The sequence below is a fragment of the Amblyomma americanum genome, chromosome 11 (assembly GCF_052857255.1).
Source record: "Amblyomma americanum isolate KBUSLIRL-KWMA chromosome 11, ASM5285725v1, whole genome shotgun sequence".
Lineage (NCBI taxonomy): Eukaryota > Metazoa > Arthropoda > Arachnida > Ixodida > Ixodidae > Amblyomma > Amblyomma americanum.
The window spans coordinates 88290619-88314622 of record NC_135507.1 but is presented as its reverse complement, the minus strand read 5'-3'; the positions used below and the strand labels follow the sequence as shown (position 1 = coordinate 88314622).

Genomic DNA, 24004 nt, shown 5'->3' with positions numbered 1-24004 from the left:
TTGCCTACCTCCACATCGTTTCTCTTATACGGCTGCAACGTTCTGTGGTGCTGCCTCCGAGGATATTGACGACCGGCTCGACCAGTGCGAACGTGTCGCCCGCCACAATGGCTGGACTCCAGAACATTGCTTAGAAATCTGTACTTTTGTCTGGACGGCACTGGTACGAGAACCACAAGACTGCCCTTATGTCCTGAGATAACTGCATATATGTGCTACGGAAGACATTCGCCAACAAATATCGGTAACAATGTGCAGAGGATCACCTGCAAACGAGGTGCCAGAGACCCGATGAGACCGTGACCAGTTTCGTCGAAGACGTCTAGCGGCTTTGTGCCAGTGCCGACCCCCGAGCCACCGAGGACAGAAAGGTGCGCGCCCTCATGCGACACATCAAGAGCGACATTTTCGGCGGGCTGATTCGGGATCCACCGACAACAGTGGTCGGCTTCGTCACCGAGGCGATAAACATTGAACGAGCCCTGGCAGGCGGACCATTATCATCGCCTTGCTGGAATTCCTAACGTTTCCAGCCTCTTTGCTGCACGCTTGCCGACCGACATCATCGACGCCGCGAACCTTCGGGAGATCCCATCGCCGTGATATTGCCCGTTTCCTCGGAGCCGGTTTCGCGGACTTGTGGTGCATACCACACTTGCGATTATGCAGGTGTTTCTGAGGCGACAGTGAAATCATGGCGTGTTTTGACGAAAATTTGTGCTACATTTATGAAATTTTTTGGCAGCAGAGGTGGCCGCGGAAACTATGCCTTAAGAGAGGCAACAACAACATTGCTCAGAGGCAGCAGCAGCAACAAGGAGCAAAATGCAACGGGTAAGCCGACGTTCAATTTCCCGAACAAACAACCTATCCTCCCAAGACTTGTTCCTGTGGCTCAGCAGCGTGACAAAGCGCGAGGTCGAGAGCTTCAAGCAGTTGTGTGGTGAACTGCATTGTAAACTGGTCGCGAAGGTGTGGCCGAATAGCCTGAATCCCAAGAAGATCAAGACGTACACGGAACGAGGTTTCGACCCTGAAGCCAACATTAGGCTTCTAGAAACGGCCCTAAAAAGGTGGTCGGCGAATATGCTTGGCCTGTACAGGACCTAGCTGTGCCTTAAACTCACTAGTGCATTGTTACACAGCTATTCTGCGCATGCAAAGAACTCCGCTGCTGCACATGTGGTTACCATGCGCGTCCCATCTTCGCAACTATTCTACCGCATCCTGCCTGGTGTTGCTGTCTCCCATGGCATGGTCAGCTTACGTGGACGGTACATGTGACACCCTGCTGCATCGCCGTTCCTGGACACACCACCTTTCGGCCAGTGCTGCAGTCAGCTGCTATAAATTGGCGTCATCGGTCAGTGGAGGGCTTTTTGGCTGCAGCGGTGGCCATGCAGCCTGTGCCCTAAACCCACTACTGTATTGTTACAGGCTTGTGCTTCACATTGCACGTTCCGTTTTATATGGAACGCTGCTGCTACTGCTGCTGCCGCCACCGCCGCCAGTGTTGTTGTCATGTCTGATTCTGGAAAGTGCTCCAGCTGCGAAGAGCGGTTGGATGAAACCAGTGATAGCATATCCCATAGTGTGTGCAAGGATGCAAACCACACTGGCAAAACGCTAAACGCCCGTGTGCTGTGCGATGTCAGTGCACGTTAAAGATCCCCAGGTGGTCGAAATTATTCCGGAGCCCTCCACTCCGGGCACCTCTTTCTTCCTTTGTTCTTTCACTCCCTCCTTTGCCCCTTCTCTTACGGCGGGGTTCATATGTCCGAAGATATATGAGACAGATACTGTGCCATTTCCTTTCCCCAAAAACCAGTTCTTATGTACTGCACGCTTCTGATGGGGTAGGACTGCTTAGATTTTAGGGCCATTAATCCAACTAACGTTTGCACTGAGGTAACAGAGTTCAACTGCTGAAAGAGTTGCATGTTGCTGTATGAAAATATTGCATGAAGAACGTGTATATACCAACAAATGCGGCAAGCGAACCAGTATTGAGCGCGGTGAAACTTTTGCATAAATGTTTGCTGGACTCCAAGACAAACGAAGCAAAATGAAAGCTGTTTCATAGCCTGTGTACTCCCTACAGTAATTAAGCAGTATATAATGACCCACATTTTCTGGACTAAATCGTCATCTGAAGTCCTGAAAACATACTAAGAAGGTCCTTGAGAAGAATTTTAAGGATGTCCCAAGGACATACTGATGTCCCAAGGACATACTGAGGTCGGACAACAGGACTATGTGAGGACTTATTGAGGGTCAGCAGAGGACGTTCTCAGGACAACACATTGTCCTCGTAAATTAATCCTCAGGACGTCCTAAGAACGTATTTGTGTTGTCTGGGCCTTGTGACGCAATTTGCCGAGAAAAAAAGGAGGCAGCTGCTATTTAAGGAAGACTGACAGTGCCGATCACTTGTTGGTGAACATATTGTATTATGTGCTGGCACCAGTTCATGTGAGTAGCGAACTTGCACACAGAGATTGGCCAATCCTGTTCATGAAATCTTAGTGTTTGCATTTCACTTATTCGGTTTAATGCTTTGTTCATTAATAAAATCCAGTGTGTCTTCTCTATGCCAGGTGGTAAGTTGGAGTTTCTAATTTTTGCTGGATCTGTACAGTTTAGACCAAATAGTGCCTTTTTGGTGGCATGCCTACAGTCTCCCTACTCAACCCCTGAGGCCTTTTATCCCTATATAAGCAATGGCTGCCCCTTCCTGCAAAAGCTCCTGCGGACGCCCTTGGCCAGGGGAAAAGAAATATGTTCTCCAAGGCAGCGGTGTAGCGGCAGTGATAATGACCAAGCTGCTGAGCTTGCAGAGCCAAAGGCAGATCATGGATCCATTGAGGAGGTGTGCTTTCGTTCGGTGCCTACGTACCTTGGAAAACACATCTGTAAACTGTCACATCGGTCGGATTGTATTTGAGCAAACTATGTAAGTGAGAATATGCGCTGCTAGCAATTCCGCACCTACAACAACAGCACAATAGCACATTCGAGCACCTGTACTTCCGGCTCAATGCGGAAAAAAATTGCCTGTGGTTTAACCCAGCTGAACCTGTTAAGACGAGTGAAAAGCTTGGCAACGTGGTTAAGCAAGGTTCGGCACTTTTGCTTCAATTTTGCCTCGGCTTTGCTGTAAGTGAAGCAGAGGCAGCAACCTTAGCCAAGCGCTTTCTTTCCTTATGTTCACGGACTTTTTGTCGACTTTTCTCTACTCTCGTTCATCCATCTCCGTATCGTGCGTCACACGTCGCTGTAACTTGTCTCCAAGTTCTATCAGCCGGATGATCCGACTCTGCTTGCCTTCGACTGCAAATCGTTTGCCGCGAGGGCCCGGCATGCTGTTCAGCCATGTTGTCGCCTAGCAAGTCTTTGCCAGACAGCTACTTTTTTGTCCCTCACCACTCTGAAGCATGTGAATTGGCGAGCGCTGGCACAGGTGTTGCCCAAGGCGCGGCGGCGAGCGAGGCACATGATCTGAGGTCACAGCCCCAACTCCGCCCCTTTTCCTGGTTGAAGGTCATTGTCAAGTGGTTTTGACCTGTTCGCTCTATAAGAATTTCATGCCCCACAAAAAAACAAGTGCTTATAGAAACAAAAGCTTGGTTTAGGCCAGTTGGATCAAGCTTCCTGTAGACATATAGAGCAAGACTTGTCAAGTTCTGAGTCGTCCTTGTCTACAAGAAGTGCTTAGAGTAATTTGTGTTTTGCAGTAAAAAATGATCCGAAAATGTTACAATTTATAAAACTTTTTGCGGAATAATCCAATCTTTATCTGAATTAGATCTACAAAATACGGCCCGATTTTTACCCCATCCCCAAATTTCTGAAATAATACCTGGAAATGAAGGGCCATACATATATATGCCAGCAAGAAACCACAATAAGAACTTGAAATGAACTGGCTTAGTGTTACATTCAAGCACAAATGCAATATTACAAGAATCCGATGCAAGTTTAGAAACAAACTAAGAATGCAGGCCTAACGTGCTGGATGCTGCTGCCCCGATCCAGATAAAGGCATGAAACAAAGCAGACACAGACAGCTGCTGGGAGGGGTAGTGTGCATGAATGACTGACTGCCTTTATTAATATTATTGCCAGCGTTCAGTTGGTGCGAAGCTGGTAGTCTCCGTTCTGTGTGATGTAGCGCACCCAGGGCAGCGCCTGGTATCCACTCTTCTCTATTATCTTCAGGTAGCGCACCTGGGGAAAAAGAGAATGACTGCGTAACCAAAAAGGATTGAAAATTGAAAAATAATGAGGTCCTACCTGCACCACTGATGCAGCCTTTAAGCCCTTTTATAGTTTCAAACTAAATATTCATTGCTGGCCGCCTTAATCTGTGAGAAGCGTTTTCTCTGGACAAGTTGTCCAAACTACAAAGTTGCAATGGCATAGTACATGTTTTACAGTTACCACATTTTTATAGAATGCCTGCGCAAATCCATAAGCATCAAACTTTGCTGGCAAGACAGCATCGTCACAACATTAATGCATCAGTAAGCACACTTATTAGGCACAGTAAGCATCAGTAAGTGTGGTAGAGATACACACATACTCGGGATGGCTTCTAAGAGCTCACACATTCAATATGCTGCGAGTGAATGAAAAGAATCATCCCCATGCATACTATATATTTTTAAAGGAGCATGCAAGAAAAAGTAACAATTTTTTTACGAAAAAAATTTATGTTGAGACTGCAGTAACAAATCATTCACCAACCCTTCAACAGCCTGATCACAAAGTTTTGTTCTGGTCTGAAAGGACAAAGCAGGAGAAAGCGAGAAATTCTCAAGTTTACTGAAGCACCGGTGGTGCACTTCTCGTAAAACTGTCTGTGAATGTTGTTTTCGAGGCATGCTTTTGGTGCTCCACCGAGAATGACTGCAGAGTTGGAAGTGTCCTTTTCTGCAGTTTTGCCATTGAGCCTCTGCCGAGTTCCTTGGGCGAACAAATGACGGCGCGCGCTACTTTGGCGCCATCTCCTAGCGGGTCACCGCTGCAAGGCCAGCCTTCTCCTCCACTTTCCACCTCGTGCTCTCTTCACTATCACCGCACTTTTATCCTCCACTGCACTGCTTGTTCGCTCTGCCACCGATGCTGAGGCCAGTGGCAATGGCAAGGGATGCCACTAGATCTACGAACAGGTGCTTAAGAGGTGCGCTCTAAAACAGCCAACATGGCGGCATGTTTTGAAGTGAAGCATCTCACTTCGCAGTGAGCTCATTGATGTTACTGCATTTATCAACATGCGAAGTGGCTATAAATTGCACACAGCGCTTTGCTTTGCCTTATCTTGCCTATGACAAAATGGATGGGCTGTAAGTTTGCCCTATGTTTTACTTAATTTTACAATTCGATAAAATAAACTCAGAACAGTACAAGGCAAACACAGACCGCAACTGAATGCGATGCTGCCACGAGAAAACTGATTCATTTAGTCAAGGTCACTGCGTGTGCTCGGCGCAAACAAAAACGGCGCCGAGCAGCGGCTCTGTCTAGTCTTCCACTGCACTGCCACCGGCGATGGTGCAGCAGCAGCAGTGGCCCTTTGCAGCGTGACTTAGTTCGGACAGCTGCCACATGCTGGCGCCTCTACGCCAATCAGACGCACCAGGCTGCCACACCAGTCAAACAATCTGGGATTCTACAAATATAGCGGTTTCGCTCGCGGCCAACAAATGGTCAACACCGATGATGCCGAATTTTCTGCATAACGGGGCCCTTGAAGACACTGCTTTAACTATGAAAGCTTGCAGACAGGGCGGGAGGTCAGAGAAATGGCTATGAGAGCACTGACCTGTATGCCGGAGGTGGTGAAGTAGGGTATCTCGAACTTGACCTGGATGGGGGCACGCCCCTCGGTCTCCTCACTCTCCACACTGGGCAGTCCAAAGTGCGCCCGCATCAGGTACTCCTTGCCACCCTGCGACCGCCATGAAAGGCCCAAGGCCATTTATTGCCAGGTCAATTTTTAATCCCATGCAAACACATTGGTGGGCAGACCAGTGCCCAAGGCATGGAGGGAGGACCTGAAAGTGTGTGTCTGTCCTGCACAGCAGGTGTTTTCCAACCAAGTTCCATGGAAACCTTGAGTTCCTTGAAGTGCTTTCTGAGTTTTCCAAATGCCTAAATCCATATATGTCTGAACTTCCTACATTTCTTGTATCCACTTCATTACCTGGTACTAACCACACTGTTAACTGGTCCATTATATGGCCAGTAAATATTAATGGAATTATGGTTTATCATTATGGTTTACCAATCAGTTTAGCATTGTTAAGCAAGAAATATTACACGAAAGGATAGTTTTTTTTTCAGGTGGACACCAATACCACGTAGCTCAAAGCGCGATTGAGGTGTCCACTGACCCAGTCAGCCAGTTACACTTGCTACTCAGAGGATTCCGAGCCATGAATAAGGCACTGCTCGGAAAGGAAGACACTCACTAGGATTTTCTACAACTCTACTGTAATCAAAAGTCTTTTGGGAGGATGGTGTCCCTTGGACCAGTCATTGCCATTACCAATATTTTATCGCCACATTTTTTTTTTTCTCAAAAGTGCAAGGCACTCCAGGGCGCATTATGCAACACTCTGTACTTTTACACACTATGCAGCCACATATCAAGCATGGTGTCAGTTTCAACAACCGTCCTGACCAACACTCTGTGTTGCCTTAGTTAAACAGTAGAGAAAGGTGTCATATACAACAGACAGCAATGATGATCAGTAAACCCTTGGGCATCTGCAGTGTTTCAGAGAAGTTGTGTACTCGCCACAAAAACATAGGCACTTACTGTGTTTATTTACAACACTCCACAATTCCCATGCTGGGGAAATTACATGGAGGGCAGGGGATATGCAAACACAACAGCAAGAGTTACAATCAAAAAGGAATTTTTTTTTATCACAGGGCTGAACTTCAATGGGCTTATGGAGATTACTGTTTCACAATGAAATATACAACCTTTGTCCGTAAAGTTTCGAGACTGATTTATTTTCTTCTCTAGAAATGATTCCCCAAAGCAAATGTTGGCGCTAGTGTTCCTGTATATGCTCCCGCAGGGAGCAGAGTTGCGCGTCTGTTTTCCCTCGCCGCTCCGAACGCCATTCGCCGATAGGCAATCACATGATTTTCGCGACGTCAAGTGTTCAACTTTCCGCGGGAAAGCTGATTCCACCGGCACAGTGCCGAGCAACCCCCCTTCAGCTCGACGCCCCATGTGAGCCCACACTGTCGTCTACTTTTCACACATTTCCGTGCACACCTGTGGCGTCAGGTTTGGTGCTCTGCTGTGGTAGTGAGGAATGCAGTCGCCATTTATGACTGGGTGCAGTGGGACAAACTGCAGCGAAAACAGCAAAGCATTGTACGAAGTGCCATTTGGCAGGTCGGCAGCTGGAGTGCATCGGCGGCTGAATTGGCTTTTGGGAATGGTCGCGATAAGCGCTCCCAAATATTACAATTTAATAAGTCAGATGAAAATATAGTGCTTTTTAATAAAAAATTAGGAAAGCTAATAATATCAATGAGAAAGATTATTTCAAAGGTCTTTTAAAGATTCGTCATTTCAATGCATTTAGCAACGGGCTGTAGTACATTTTGTTAAATGTTTTATGCAACAGAGTTGAAATCTGGGTCGGTTGGTACATGTTCAGGAAAAAATATCAGCCAAAAGAGAGAACACAGCGAAGAGACGAGGCACACACGACAGCTGGACAATTAATTGAGTTTGATATTTTTTCGTTAGGTCACACTCCCCTGTTCAATACATTGGTGTTGCATTATTCTGCTAACCTGCAACAAGCTGCAGAATCATTTTAATGTGGTTCTAGGGAGATGCAGCTTCTTATTTTGCGCTCATAACTTGCACAGAACACACAGCGGTGCTGGTTGTGAAAAAAGTAATTCATTGCTATACTCTCTTTTTTCCTCAAGACGAGCACGCAAGAAGGCAGGACGGGAGAGATGCTGTCCCATCCGGAACAGAACTGCTTGTTCATCTGAAATTACTTGTTCCAAAAAAAAAAAAACTCGCAGGCCGTTTCTAGTATTTTTCGTGAATTTGTAGACTCATGATAACAATTTGCTGTCAACCTTTAGTGATTTTTTTTTTTCATCTTGTATGCACACCCTTGGCAAATCACAGATTAGTTTACGAGCAGTGGCTGTAGTTTACGAGCAGTGGCTTTCCCGCACAGCTTGGAACATGATGGCGGTCCTTCGCGCGACTCTGCTCCCTGCGGGAGCATATACAGGAACACTAGTTGGCGCGTATGTGTAGCGCCATCTTTTCGGGCTAACCTGAGCTATTTATGTTAATTGCTGTGTCAGCCACTAGATGGCACTACATGTAGAAAAAGACTGTCACTAGTCATCTGTGCATTCTACTGTGAATGAATGTGGAGAGATGGGACATCCACCTCGAACAGCGTGTAAACATAAAGTTCTGTGTGAAGCTTGTCAAGACAGCCACACAGACATATGGGCTCTTTCGTGACGCTTACGGCAACAAGACATTATCGCGGGCACGAGTTTTCGAGTGGCGCAAGAGGTTCGTTTCGGGGAGAACCTCGGTGGAAGACGACACAAGGTTCCTTCAACCTCATGGAATGAAAACAACATGGCTCAGATCAGGGAAATCGTACAGCAAGACCGCACCACAACAGTCCGCATACTATCAGATGCTCTCGACATTAGTAAGACAGCATGCCACCAAATTTTGCCTGAGAACTTGGGGAAATGAGAGCTGAATGCCAGACTTGTGTGCACTCCCTCACAAACGACCAGAAGGAGATGCGGGCATCAGTGAGCGCTGATTTGCTCTCCGAGGCAGAGAAGGATGCTGCATGCATTGACAGCATCACTGCTGAAGACGAAACATGGTGTTTTCAATACGACCCTCAAACAAAAAGGCAGAGTGCTAAATGGCGGTCCACGAGCTCTCCAGCGTAGAGGAACTGTGGTGACAGGAGACCAAAACAAAGGCGATGCTGATACAGTCGAGCCCACATAACGGCCCCACTTAAGACGAACTTTCGCTTATAATGAACAAGACCAGCGTGACCATCAAAATATACAATGTTTCAATGGCACAAAATCGCACGTATAACATCATTAAGCCCTGTTGAGCGGTTCCAGCCAATGGACGGCATAAACCCGGCACCGGGATGCGAGATAACCTGCGTCCGACCCCTTCGTGCGCCCGGCGCGCGGTATGTTTTCGAGTCGATTGCAGGCGAACTGCCCGCCCCGTTTCGTGCCACTCTCAGGCGAGCTACCCTTCCCCGGCGACGCACCTTCCAAGATCGCCCACGTGCCCCTCTTCGCAACTCCGCTCCCCACTCTCTTGCAAATCCGCGCGTGGCCTCCGCGATCAACCGCACCGCCGCCGGTGCCGATCGCAGAGGCCACGCCCCGTGAAGCAGGCCTTTCGTGGGAGCCAAGAGGTGGCTGCACTGACGCTCACGGACGCCCCTCATTGGTCTCTCCGCTGGTGCTGTGCGTCTGTATCTTTAGCTTGATTGGCTTGATTGCCACCTGTGCACATTGCACGTCTACCCCATCGCATGCTTTTGTCACTCTTGTTGGGGTGCGGACGTTTCGATGGCTTCTTTCAAATCTCGGGCCCTGGTTGTAATTCGTGATGGTGGACGGGAACACCGTGCCCATTTCCGTTGTATTCAGCGGTAGAAATTATGAAAATGGCCTGGGCGGACGTGACGACCACTGGCAAGCAGAACTGCTTCTGCAAGGCCGGCTTAGTCGACACAGTGTCTGATGCCGAGCCTGATGCTTCGGAAGATGACCAGCCCAGCGGCGATTTGTGGCAGTGCGTCGTCGACTCCGACACGGGGAGGTCATGACAATAGCTGGAATGATTTTATTTCTGTCGATGGCGATCGTGCATGGATGAGGGCATTGTTTCTGAAGTGTGGGACGAGAGTGACATGGAGGAATTAGATGAGGATGAAACTTCGAAGCCAGCACCCAAAAGCGCGCCTGTCGCAATGAGCTACATAGAGAGCCTCAGACAGCTTGTCAATGCCAAGGGCCTCGGCGATAGCACGCTTCTTTAAATAAAGTGGAAACCTCCCTCGTCGGATCTGCGCTGCAGAAACAGACGTCCATCACGGACTTTTTCGCAAAGAAAAAATTTTGTGTTTTGACAAGCAACTGTCTTCAAAGCTGTCGTCCACTTACTGTGAACTTCGGGATATAACGAACGGACGCAGCATGACGCTCATGTTCGTTATAAGCGGACTCGACTGTAGTTTTTTTTCGATGCCAGAGGTGTCATACACCATGAATTCGTCCCACAAGGGCAGGTGAACCAGGAGTTTTATATTCGCGTGCTCCAACACATGTGTAATGCACTGTGACGCCGTCGCCTGACTTATGGGCATATGCACGATGCAGCCTTCTCCACAATAATGCAAGGCCGCACACTGCTCTTAACGTGACAAAATTTTTTCACCAAGCAAAGCATTACTTTACTTCCCCATCTGCCACTCTCCTGACCTCTTCCCATGTGATTTTTTCCTCTTTCCTCGTGTGAAGAGAGCCCTAAATGGTCGCTGGATGGGGAGCATTAAGGCCATTGAAGATGCCACGACAAAGGAACTGATAGCCCTGCCAAAAGAAGCGTTTGAAGCTGTGTATAGACTGCAAGGGAGACTATTTCGAAGGGGTGCTGCACAAATGATTTGAATGTTAAAAGCATTTTTTAATGGACTCAGTCTCGGAACTTTGTGGACAAAGGTTGTATTTCGATCAACGGCTCGCTAATGAACAGTTAAGCTTACTGCAGATTTCTGAACATTACTGAATTTTGAGCAGCTGAGAAAAGCCTCCTGATTCGAGACAAACAAAGGGCACAACAGTACACTGCTAGCAATCCACAAAGAGCATGCTAAATATGAATGAGGGTTAAAGTCTCCACAGTAGTACAGGTCGAGGAATAAATATATTCTTTGGGAATACTTATGCCACTGTTTTTTATATTCTTTCACAATACTAGTGCCACCGTTCTTGACTGAATCCCAGCGGCGTTTCGACGCAGGCCAAATGCAAATGGCACTTACCTGCTGTGCAACCTCAGCGCCAATAAAAAACCCCAGGTGGTGGAGACCAATTCAGAAAACGTCACTACAGCCGCTCTTTCTCGTGTCCTTCTTTCATTTCCTCCTTGATCGCTTCTCTCACAGCGAAGTTCCTTCCGTTTCTCATAACTAATTATTATTACAGTAGAAACATGTCGTCACATTTATTGCGGGACCGCAGAAAAAAAACAGCAGCAGCCGGTAAAAGCAGGCGCAACGTGCTCCATTTTCCCAGGCTTATAAATAATACAATAATAAAGAAAATATGATTAAAAATATAATTGATATAATTAAAGTAATTGATAACTAAAGAGTAATAAAAATAATAAATTTTCCTAGGCTTATAAATAAATATATTTTAATCTGCAAGGCTTTGCAGCACTAGCAATCATTCTGCGCAAGCAGGACGTTCGACATGCCCAGTAAATGGCTCCCAATCTGCTTGAGCGGCGGTCAGTGGAAGGGAGACAGCTGCGAGAGGGGAGCTCACACGAGGTGGGCCAAGTTGCAGCACACGTACGTTTCTGCGCTCTTTTCGTAGCAGCTGCTTTAATTCCACACAATCCTCTTCTAATAGAAACTAGAAATTCTGTCTTTTAAGCTGCAGGAGACAATAAAAAAAAAAGAGCAGACGACAGCGACAACAGCCTCAGGGCCAACCAACGCAACCGCATCTCATGCAGTTCTGACCACGCACCATCTACCTGGCATAGTTTCGTTTTTGTGCCTTTTGCCGCTTGCACTTGCACCGCAGCGAAGATGAAACTACACAAGGCGCAGCAAAATTCGCACCGCACGTTAACGTTCGCGGCGGCAGCGTGGATAAGGTGTGCCGACAGCCGAACACGGTGGCAGTCATGCGTCGTTGGAGTGTGCCGCGTGTGCGTAACGTACGCTGCAAAAATGCTGGCATGGTTTAAAACACTGTCGAGACATGACATTCGAGAGGTAGCATGCAGAAATGCTGCAACAACTGCAATGCAAGAGCCGAACCGGGACTGGCTCATGAAATCGTAGCAGCAGGAAAAACGCAGCACCAAACAATCAGACAGCCCGGTTCTAATGCATTTCCCCCCACCCCCTATTTCAAAGCCTGACAACAGAATCCACATACACTCTGTGTCACCCAGGTGTAAAGTACATTGCTCGAGCGGCCCACTGCCCTACAATTAAAGTGGCACCCCGCTGCAGCTGCTATGTTCTGGAAGCAATGATAGCACAAATGTTCAGTGGGCGTGAGCACTTTGCCTGAAAGGGGTGGGCTGCTAAATTCAGTTTCTATTGTCTGGTGTGTATTGCTCATGCGTTCCACACAAGGCTGGCGCAGAGTGTCCTGAAACTAAATGCAGCGAAACCACTCACTGCCGACTTTCACCGTGATCTCCAAAAAAGGCCACATTATCACACTTGAACAGGATGAGCCTATTTACAATCTGACCGCAGGGACATTCTTACAGTGTTCCATTAGCTTTTGTGATGCAAGACACACCATATACTTGTGATTACTATTGATTTTCAAGCAAAATCGTCAAGCAAATCTCTCCTCTATGTCCATAAATAAAAATGTTCAGAACATCCAGGAATGTCTCTTTCACATCCAGAAATAACTGCGGATGTTAGACGCCAACAAAGACAGATAGTTAAGTTTAGACAGCTCAGGATATTCATGTTAATATTAGGATATACAATGCCGAACTAACAATTTAACCTCCAGATAGACACAAAAAGAAACACTCTCAAAAACAAAACAAAAATCACTGTCTCAGACTGCAGTCAAACCAGCTCACCCCTGCTCACCACACAGAAACCATAAAAAAACCTGCACACCCACAATAAACCCACGCCTGCTCACGTGAACCTCTGCTTTTGTCAGAGAAGCAAACAGCCTGAATCGTCCACTGAAGAAACTGCCTGATGTAAAAACGCAATCTACGAGTAACAGCTCACCTACAGGCCCGCTGAAAAGATAATATTAATAAAATTAATAGCAAAAGAGCACATACGGGGAATGATTTGATGCTCCAGACAACGGCATTCTGCTCGGGCGCATACTTGACGTTGCCGACGGTAGTCTTGAACTTGGGCGTGTCAGCATCGTGTGGCACCGGGATTACTATCTCCACATTGTTTGCTGTTGACCGCCGCTTGAATTGGCTCTTAGCCTGCACAACAGTGCACAGGGATCAAACTACGCAGCATGAAGAGACTGCCAGAAGATGCCCAGACACGTGTTACACAGAACACGAATGAACAGAAACAAAACCACACTATTAACGGTAGCAGAAGATTAACCAAGAAATTACACACAGAAACTCAAGCTACACTATGTTTTGCATGATGCTAAATGCCTTCTTCTGCAAGGGATGGGGTTGTTCAACTCACATGTAAACCATAACAAATAAAATTTTTGCAAACAAAAGTAACAGCAAAGGCAAGAACAGACATCAGAGCAACTTGTGTTATTCGGTTTTCCTGGCCAGTTAATGCACCATGAACCATGAGAACCTTACCAAACTGCCTTCACACACAATGCACAACAAGAAGTGGTTGACTACTGCAATCCCGTATGGCGCTATTCCCCTGAACTCTGGTACAGTTGCCACCAGGCACAATTTCAATTCAGGCCCCACACGAGTCACAACAGTTCCCCGCCCAAAGTAAATTGATGAACTTGTGATGGCTGATTTTGAACTTATTGGCTAAATGGTTTAAAGAAACCATCAGCCAGCATGCACAGGGGCTCTGTGAGCTGGTTGCTGTGAGTACACACAGCGCGACCAAGTTCTAGGAAGCAGATTATGGTATGCGAGATGTGTCACAAAGCCAAGAAAGACACGGCGCACTTGTCGAGCCGACACAATTATACTGCTTATGAATGCAGAAGAAATCAAAAATTGCAGACAGTGCTGGGTTGTGCAATCTGGCAGTGCTACACTGCACACTGTCAGTCATCTCGCTGTGTGATTAGGATGACTGCTTCGTGCTGCAAGAAAGCAGTCCCTGCATCCCTGCATTCTTACGGTGAGATGCAGGAATTTTGGCTTGTTTCTAGCCAGGCTGCCTGTCATCATTATCATGAATAGTACACACTTGAAATAAAAAGATGTGTGCGTTCGCTATTCGATGACCAATTTTTCGAACTCCCTAGAGACCACACAAGCATCCGAAAAATTAGGCAGTCTGCAAAATCAGATTTCTGCAAAAAAGTCACTACTGTATAGCCAATAAGTTAGTGATGAAATGACGAAATAAAAATGAAATTAAATATGCCGTAGAAAGGAGTCAATAGTTTTGTGCACATTCTGAAGCTCCTCATGAATAAATTTTGCTGCGTGTCATATATACACAAGCAACGGGAGGTGACTGCTTCCACGAGCTCAGAGGATGACGGATGCACTTCCTTCGGCATGTTGCCAACGAACGCATGGATTAGGACAAAGTCTAGATGCGAAAGCATCACTGCAGGAACTAAGCTGCGCCCGCAGTATGAAGGGCCCGGAACGACAAGATGAAGATGGCGAAAGGTTAACAACTGACAAACGGCCAAAGCAAACTCTCCGTCGGCGTTGAGTTTCGTGATTAGGCCTAGCGACTAGAGCCAAAATAGGCATCATAAACAGCGATACGCACTTTGCGGTGGCTAGCATATAATTAGAGGTCTTGCCTCTCCTCAAAACACGAGTTGTTGACTGTTTTGCGATAGAATAGTTGGAGGTATGGTGTGTTTTGCGGCAGGTACACTTATCTCGCTTTGAAAGCCACCACCAATTTCTTTTGCTTGCCACCTTTGTGAAGCCTTATACCCCCCAGACGCTTCGCTGCTACCTCTTCCCGTATTCAAGATGAAAGACTCGGCACAGATGAATTCAACAAACTGTGACTACTGCTGCAAGTTTCTGTGGCGGACGTCCAAGAACAGCATGAATTCGAAACCACACAGGCACAATGTGCCGACCCACAGAGTATATCTGCTCCTGCATTTAAGAGGTTCCCTTTCAACTTGAATTTCATTTTGTCTGATCAAGTTTTTGGTCTCCCTTGCAGTCTGAATTAATGAGGTTCCGCTGTACACAGTATACAGCGGCTTGGGTATTAGCGGCGAATGCGAATGAGGTCCACAAAATCGAGCAGTCAGTTGCGATGACTCCTAAATTTCAGGCACTCTTATACATTTGCTCTATGAACCATGTTGCAGCGCCATCATACAGCCTGAAAAATCAAACGTTCGAAAAATCGCAGATCCGAATTTTCGGTCAGCGACTATTAAAAAACTTAACACATTCAAACCCTGGTACAACAAATGCCCCTAAAATAAAATTTCTGCTCCAATCAAGTATTTCTGATTCCCCGTCAGCAAGCCATATAAGGCAATACAATTAATTATCCCCCATAACAGTTTTTTCAAGCAGAGTTCCGCTTCAACAAATCTTTTGTAAAGTAAAAGTGAACATCACCGTTCATTATGCGAAGGAGAAAAATAAGGTCCCCAATTTGCTTCCTTTTGCACATCCAAATGTCTGAACAGTGCAATATTCCATTTTGATTCGCCAAATATGGCCACCGAAGTCAGTGAACAATTAAAAAAGCGCAGCTGACATTTAGTATTTACTTATTCGGATATTCTAAGGGCCCTTGTGAGCATTACATAACATGACATTCATAAAACAAAAACTCCACAGATCAGCATTTGGCGACCACATCATATGTCACGTGCAAATGCATGCCTGAACTGTTGCAGCACATAAAGTACAACCCCCTCTATAGTAAAGTCACCCGGACCAGCAAAAATCTTTACTATATCAGTGTCTTAAATATATCAGTTTTTGGTGATGGCATGGCTCTGAGGATGCTCTCTGGCTACTTACTAAATACAAAGTGTTGGCATATAAAAACTACGGGGACACTTTGTGGGCCTAAAGTGTGCATGGCGAAAGCCTTCCTGATTACTATGTCACCTCGACTGCCTGTTGCTACACACAACTGTGTGTGCGCCAAGCGCCACAGCTGCCGCTGCGGCGAGCGACGCGACTGGCGTCACTGTTGCTATGTGCACATGCGCATGCGCCGCCTGCTCCTGGGGGTGCAAGGAGGATGCGTGCTGCTGAGGGGGAGGGTAGCTACTGGCACTGTGCCAAGGTGAGCTGGACTGATACCATCACTGCGAGTATGAGTGCTTAAAGGCTTTCGTCTTAAAAGAAATACTCAGAAATATCCTCACCCTTTTCTTCCCTACTCTGCCGATCACCGCACTTTGACTAGCTCTCCTCCCTCAGCGAACCACGTGGCCTTCTTCCAACGTTCACATCCAGCTTTACTTTTCTTTTTCGGTGCGCACTGTGAGCTTTGCCTCACAGCTTCAAGGCATTTGTAAAGATGGCTTCTTCTCGCGCTATTGAGCTTAGTGGTGAAGGCACCTCAAAACGCGGCTTTTATCGCCTTCGGTATCCATTTGCGATTCTCGACTTTGCACATGCCGCAACGTCATCATTCTGCAAAAACTATGCCCGCATGGTCACACTCTCTTTACTATACCCATTTATTAGAAAAAATCTTTACTATAAATGAAAAGATTAGTCTACAGAAAGCTAAAATGGGACCGTAGTTTCACTTCACTATATCCGAGTTTAGTACAGTAGAAGCCCTCTATAGTAAAGTAGCTTGGACCAGACAAAATCTTTACTATATCAGGGTCTTTACTATATCAGTTGTTGGTGATGGCATCGCACTGACTATGCTCTCTGGCTGCTTACTAAGCACGAAGTCTTTGCTTATAAAGCAAACAATCAGATATATCTTACATCCTGCACTTATGGTCGCTTCATCTGATAATTATTTATTATCAGCTATCACATGTTATAATGTTTTCGACATCAGTTACATCTTGTGGAAGTACTGAACTTACATGAATGCAATGTGGCTGCAAAAATTGAGTTAGATTCCATGTGAAAACCAAAGCTTTCCATGGTCACGGCGTCGTCTTCTGTGGCTTCAGTCAGTTAGGAACACGCGCGACAAAGTGCGGTAAAACCGCCTACGTACTTCCACCACGCCTCCGCTTCTTGCCGCTGCTTCCCCGTGCCTCATGCTGCCATGCTATGACCGCATGCCATTTTCTTCCATTTTCTGCCTCTCACTGCATTTTTACTGGCTTTCCTTTCTTAGTGACCCGCGTCGCCGCCCTTCTACGTTCGTAGCCAGCTTTACTTTTTCCGTGCGCACCACCTGCCTTGCCCCACGGCCTCAAGGTGTTCAAAAGTTGGCTTCAAAAAAGTGCATTCGGTATCTGCCTTGCGATCCTAGACTTCGCGCGTGCCGCTATGCCATCATTCCGCGGGAAGTAAATCGCTACGGTCAGACGTTCTGCACTATAGACGTTTCTTCGAAAAAAATTATTTACTATAACTGAAAAAAATGCACAGTCGTCCATGGAAGGCAGAATGGGACCGCAGCTTCACTTTACAACATCCAAGTTTTTACTATAACCAAATTTACTATAGCGGGGTTCTACTGTATAGTGGGGTTCTAATGTGCTACGCAGTTCGAACTCAAAGCTGCAGTTCAAGGAGCTTGTCCGAGTAACATTTTCCTGCATAATGCACAAAAGGCAGGTAGCAAACCCCGCAAGACCGTGAATGACGAATATGGAGATAATCTTTAAAGTGCGGAACACAAAAAACATAGCGTGTCGTGGTTCTCTCACGTCATCATTGCTCACTAGCTTTCACTTCCTCTCATCCTAGCTTAGCAGAAAAGCTTAAACAGTAATGAACCTCCAGCTTCATGCAGCTCAGGTCAACATAATAACCTAATTACAAAAGCACGGGGCACTTGCAGGCAGTGTGTTGGCTGCTCTGCGTCCTTATCTTTGTCATCATCTCTACCTTCCTGTCTTGGTCCTCCGAATGGTGGGCGCTACGCACCACCCACCACGATGTGTTCGCTTTCCTATCTGGGCTTTTTTGACAACATATCCTCAACGATGACCACAGCCGTACGTCGATGGTGCAGCGTTAGAGATGTCATATTCAGAGATGTCATCACATGGAAGCGTGAGGAAGTGCAGAAAACCATCAACTACTTAAGGGGTTCAAAAAGACAATTTTTCTTAATGCTGTTTTTTCAGACACCTGAAAAATCAAATTAGACTGGTAGGCGATTTCTACGAGAAGTGGTCGCAACAAACGCATAATTGCCAACAACATGCTAAGAAGGTGAAAGCTGCTGAAGCTGAGTGGGTTATAGAAACAAACTTTGCTTCTGACCAATCTAGACTAATCTATCACTCATCTGGACTGAGTTCGTGAGAAAGTTTCGGCTTCAGTAAAATTTTTCAGTAGACAGATTCGACTATACCAGTAAAGCCTATGGCAGCAATGTCTAAGGTTGCCTTTGGCCAATGTCAGACAGATCTGACAAAACAGCAAACTAATTATTACAGAAAAGACTGAAGCCTGCAACAACTGTAAGTGGTTAGCAGCAGCTGATATGTGTTGTCTCTCAAGCATTTTTTTTCTTTTTCCCGCAGTGCTTAACAATATGTTTACACACAGCCTCTCAAATCATTCATACTCACCTCAGTCCTGGTTTGCTCACAGTGCTTATATGCTTCAGCGCAACATAATTATATGGCTGCTCCTAATGCAACATGATTCTAAAAAGATGTTATAAATTTCTGCGCTTCTTTTCAGCTAAACGGATTAGCAACACCCTGTGCTATTCATCTTAAGAGGAGCCTAGTTACTACATATTATTGCACAGAGTGATACCAACATGCATTAAACGTTTTTATGCACACAGGCTTTCAGTAGAACATACTGGCTGCACAAACAGCACCAGTGGATTCACATGCCACAGTCCCTCCCTGCTTCATTCTTGTGACTGGATTTGCAACTGCCAACACAAAAATTTACACAGAAGAAAATTAACCCACAAATCAAGGACACTGGATGGAGTTGGAAGAACGCCAAGCAAGGCATGCGCTTTTGACGCACGCATGAGCATGCAATGCACAACCGGCTTAAATATATGCCCCAGAGACGGGCGAACAAGGAGAGAGGGTGCACCCACCTTGACCATGTACTCCACTCGGCTGTGGGCATGGCGTTCGATCACAGACTCTATCCAGATAAGGGGCTTCACCTGCAAACACACAAAGATAAGCCGCACAGGTCCGGCAGAGGTGATGACCTCTCGAGGCAACGCAGCCGCTGTCGGCAATCTGGTCAATCGGTCGGCAATCGGGCAATCTGCCAATCAATGACGTCACTGATGCGAGTTTATCCCACCCAGCTATTTATGCACCACCTTCAGCCCTATTGCTACTTTGCTCTGATACGTATCATTTCACCATTCCAGTTTAGTTTGCAATGGTAAACAGGGGGATAACACAGTGTGTGGTGTCTATGAGCTGGCTTACTCTTCAACTCATACAAAAACATCTCTCGAAACTTTTTGTTCCCCTCTCAATGCATCCTCCCCCCAAATTGATGTCAACATTTCTGGGAAAAAGAAATGGGTTCATTACTCAAGTAAACAGCAACCAACATCCAAACAATATGTGCACATTAATGTTTATTCACCAATGTGCATTCACCTCTATGCTCCAAAGGGTGAACATCCACTACATCATGTATTCTGTATCGTGCTTCCATTGAAATGTGGCCATCACGAACTGAAAAACATCAGCGTTTGACAACCTGAAGTCCCCATGACATTCAAGCACGACACCTACCTCGAAACAGCCAAACACTACCATCTACCCTTACAGAAAGGAAACAGTTTTATAAGAATGCAATGCAGCCATCCATAAAAATGGCCATTCGAAATTCAGCTTGTCTTTGAGAACCACCACAGCAAACGTCCAGTGACGTACGGTGCTACAGATATCAACAAAATTTTGCTCACCACTATGTGCGTCACATTCACCATATCATTCATTCCCACATTCCAACCTTACCACATTACATACTTTTCATACCACATGGTCCATAAATTACCGTATTTACACGATTGTAAGTTGACCTATTTTTCAAACTTTGAAAATCCAAAGTGTGGGGGTCGACTTAAAATCGAAACAAAAGCATCGAGCCATAAATAGAGGCGGAACAAACGAGATATCAGGAATGCTACAGTGTGGTTGCATGTTTGCTGCGCGGCTCCATCGCATCGCTCTTAGGGCTGGCCTTTAGCAGCTGCTATGTCTACGCACAGAACCGGCATCCCCACCCCATGCGAGGCGGCCGATGGTGGCTGTCGATAAACAGTAAACCGCCACCGGCCCACTCCCCACACGTGACCGCAGATTGCATCTGCTGATAAGCAGCAGTAGCCGATAACACATTCGCTTTCTACTCTTTCTTTTTACTTTCAACCGCACACTCGGCGCTCAAGGAAGCATCGATAGTCGGTGGAAGGGCGGCTGTTCCAATCGCAGAGGCACTCCCACTCGGAACCGCAGCGGCGCCAGGGAGTGTCAGTGGCCGATGAAAGAGCCAACGCCGCTCACACATAGTTTCTCTTTGGCTCCGACACATTTTACAGCCATGTTTCACAAGTTTTTAATGTAGTGCTTCATCATTCGTCGTTTGTGCTCCGGGTCTGGTAATAGACCAGCACTCGTCCACGGCTACATTCAAGATGGCTGTCATTCTTTACACCGAAGAAACAAACTGCGCGCCGGGCCGCAAGTCCGACGTTTGCAACAGGTGATGCACGTGTGTCAGCTGCAGCGAGGAAAAATTTTCAGCTGTTCCACGTGATGTGGCTGTTTGCGAAGTAGGCGATTTCACTGCACGACGATGTTAGAACGACGAGCTGTGGGACCACAGCAGCGATCACTACGGCAGCACCAGTGAGGACGACGGCGCAAGTGTGGACGAGTAGTCCAGTGACTACTACATTTTCATTTTGGAATGTGCCCACGGGCGCTCCCGTGCGTGGCAGCCGATAGCAGCTGGTGATAAGCAGGATAGTGCCATCGCGTTCTATTATTATGGGTCAAGTGTAAATGACCTCCAAGATTGTTTTTTTTCTTTCAGAAATGTGATGTGGGGGTCAGCTTACATTCGAGACGACTTACAATCGTGCAAATACGGTAATGTCCAACCTTCTCTGCAGACTTAATGCACGTATGCGCAAGGTGTGAATAGCATCTCAATGAATGCCCGAGTGAAACCTGCAACTGGAAGGGACTCACGTGGGTGTTAAGCCGGTACGACATGAGCTCGAACTCGCCGTCCGGTGGAATGAAGGAAATTGTGCGGTCGTTCTCAAAGCGCGACAACCGTACGCACTGGTGGAACTTGACGTCCTCCAGCTCCACCGACTTGCTCTTGCCCCCTGCACAATCACATTGTCGGTGGCACCTCGCATGAGGTCATTCACTTCCAACCCAACAGTTTTTTTTTTTTGTCTGTACAGCACACAGTAAAGGCACTGTTTCAAGGTAACAGCATCAGAGTCCGGAGACAGCAAGACAACCAGAAGCTCACAACATGCAATGATAAACCAGCCACAATAAAACTTTGATTATCTAAATGCTCTTAACCAGAATTTTCAGCTAATTCAATATGGGGGAAACTGCCCAGGCAAAGGTGTGTGTGTGTGTCTACAGAACATTCTGTGCATGTAACTGCAGTCACAAAACGGCAGTTTTAAAATACTTAAAACGAACAGCCCACACCACAACATTCAGCTGCATAAAATTTGAGAGCCTGGCATTTGTGCACGTCAACACACCTAGAGAAGCATTTCAGGCAGTCACTGCAACATATATCGGTTGTTTCAGCTAAAATGGATCAAGCAATCTTCTGAATTGAAAACAAGTGAATGTTGGGATTTATGTAAAATACTCGCTGGTATTTTTGTTCCATCTGCTTTAATACTTGGTTAACACTATTTACTTACCAACTGCAGCAAATGCTGTAATGGCATTGTACAAGCCATTTAGCAGAAGCAATTTAAGGACTTTTAGAACTCAGATGTGAGTAGGAAAGTTGGCATTGCTGTTGGTGGCTGCTGACAACACTCCAAAAAGTGCACCGTCAGAAACCACTGGCACTTCTCAGATACAACAATGTGAAGCTCTGAAGTGGGCTGGCAGCACTGTACCAAGTGGTTGTAAGAGCATTGTAACCATGGTGCGTTTTAGCGTGTGGAGCATGCTGCTTATATGGTGTTTTTCTTAACTTTGTGGGCTTTCATTTTTGCAAATAAAAGGATTACATAAGGCTACCTCGTCAGAAGCTCCTGGGATGGACCATTTTCGCAGCGCTTGCCAACTTTCCTATTGATATTGAAGCGTTGAAAACTATGCTTAAAAAGTTAGTTAATGCTAACTGATTATTAAAGTAGTAATCATAAAAAGTATACCAACCATTAATTAACATAACTCCTACCAACATTCACTTGATTTCAGTTCAGAAGAATGCCTTGTTTCTAAATCTTGATCCATTTTAGCTGGAACTCCCAGTGCATAGATGGCACTAAAACGAATGCACAAATGAGCCATAAAATATACTAACGGTGTCCTGTCCTAAAAACAAAAACAAAGCTGTGCGTATGCAGTAAAGCCAATAAAGCATAAATCGCACAGGGCATGCAGTAATCTGCTATTACTCTAAGAGAGAGAGAGAAAGACAAACGGAAAGGCAGGGAGGTTAACTAGGCTGCGCCCGGTATGCTACCCTACACTTGGGAAGAGGAACGGAGGGAGAGATAGAAACGGGAGAAAACAAAGGGAGATGATTACTTTTACACGTGTCCGTTGGCCATTACTTGCAGGGTACACAAGGCCCACACTGATAGTTCACAACCTTGCACTCAGTCCTGAGTCCTTTAAGAACTTGAAAAGTGCCTTCAAAGCTGTTCTCTGCGATGAAGCCTTACTCTAAGGAACCAGAATCTTAGCTTCACTAAGGGGCCGAGGATCTAAACAGCGGAGTGTTGCACCCGGGAGTGCACGCTCAAGCTGAAACCGAGGGCAGTTACAAAGAAGGTGCTCTATAGTTTCGTCGCAAAACTATAGTTTCATCGTGTGGCCTTGTGGTAGAGCATCCGCCTCGCATTCGGAAGGTGCTGGGTTCGATCCCCAGTGCCGCCGGGTACCCACCGGTTTTTAATGGGTAGAAGATTTCCCCCGGCCTGGTGCTCGGCTCTTCTGGGTGAGATGTTTGGGAAAAGGGTCTTGACCACAGTTGCTCTGACAGATCAGCGATAAGTTCTGCCGTCAACAACCTTAATCCGCCTCGTGTGGTAGAAGCCCATTTGTGGCCCTTTTTTTTTTCTCACAAAGTCGGACAGCTGAAAAACCGGACTTGCCCAGGACCGCAGTGATACTCTGAATCGCTTCTGATGAAGGACCTTAGCGTTGAACTTGGCGCTGGTTAGAGCGCACGAGCCTTGAGTGGAACTCTTCACTTGGGAGTGAAACACGAACCACCTTTGTAGGCTGAGTTGTTCGAAACTGGGTTTGCCCCCGAAGGGGCGCAGTGGGGTTTGCGGAGCCTCCTCCAAGCACACACACCTGAAGAAGCTGGGCGCCGGGCCGGGGGTGGCTTGTACCCATTTTTACTGGTGGGTGTCTGGTGATGGGTTTCGAACCAACCACCTCCCGCAGCCAAGGCGGACGCTCAGTAAGGACACGTAAGCCCCGCCGTAAAGATAAGGCGTGATAGCATTAATGACTCCAGTCTGAGGCCTGAGGTCCTCTTTGCATATCACTTCACCTAGGTTCTGCCTACATGCCCATGTACGAAGAATTGGTCATTATCTACTTTACAATCATAGATCATGGGGAGTCCTCATACCATTTCTGGCGCAGTGGTGCGGTGGTTAAGCAACGTGCCACTGCCCTGCGATGCACTGCACTGGCGCGT

The 24004-nt window shown here is 46.5% G+C and overlaps 1 protein-coding gene across 1 annotated transcript in view; it reads right to left on the bottom strand.

Moving 5' to 3' along the window:
- Positions 1-4071: 4071 nt before the first annotated feature.
- The window catches only part of AP-1mu (adaptor protein complex 1, mu subunit), a 35458-nt gene continuing 15525 nt past the window's right edge, over positions 4072-24004 (bottom strand). Inside the window, exons 6-10 of the mRNA XM_077643208.1 lie at positions 21325-21467; positions 19197-19268; positions 13133-13291; positions 5825-5950; positions 4072-4227 (exon numbers count right to left, since the gene is read on the bottom strand). Of these exons, the coding sequence (XP_077499334.1) occupies positions 4129-4227; positions 5825-5950; positions 13133-13291; positions 19197-19268; positions 21325-21467 (599 nt within the window). The 3' untranslated portion in view covers positions 4072-4128. The remainder of the gene's footprint in view (positions 4228-5824; positions 5951-13132; positions 13292-19196; positions 19269-21324; positions 21468-24004) is intronic.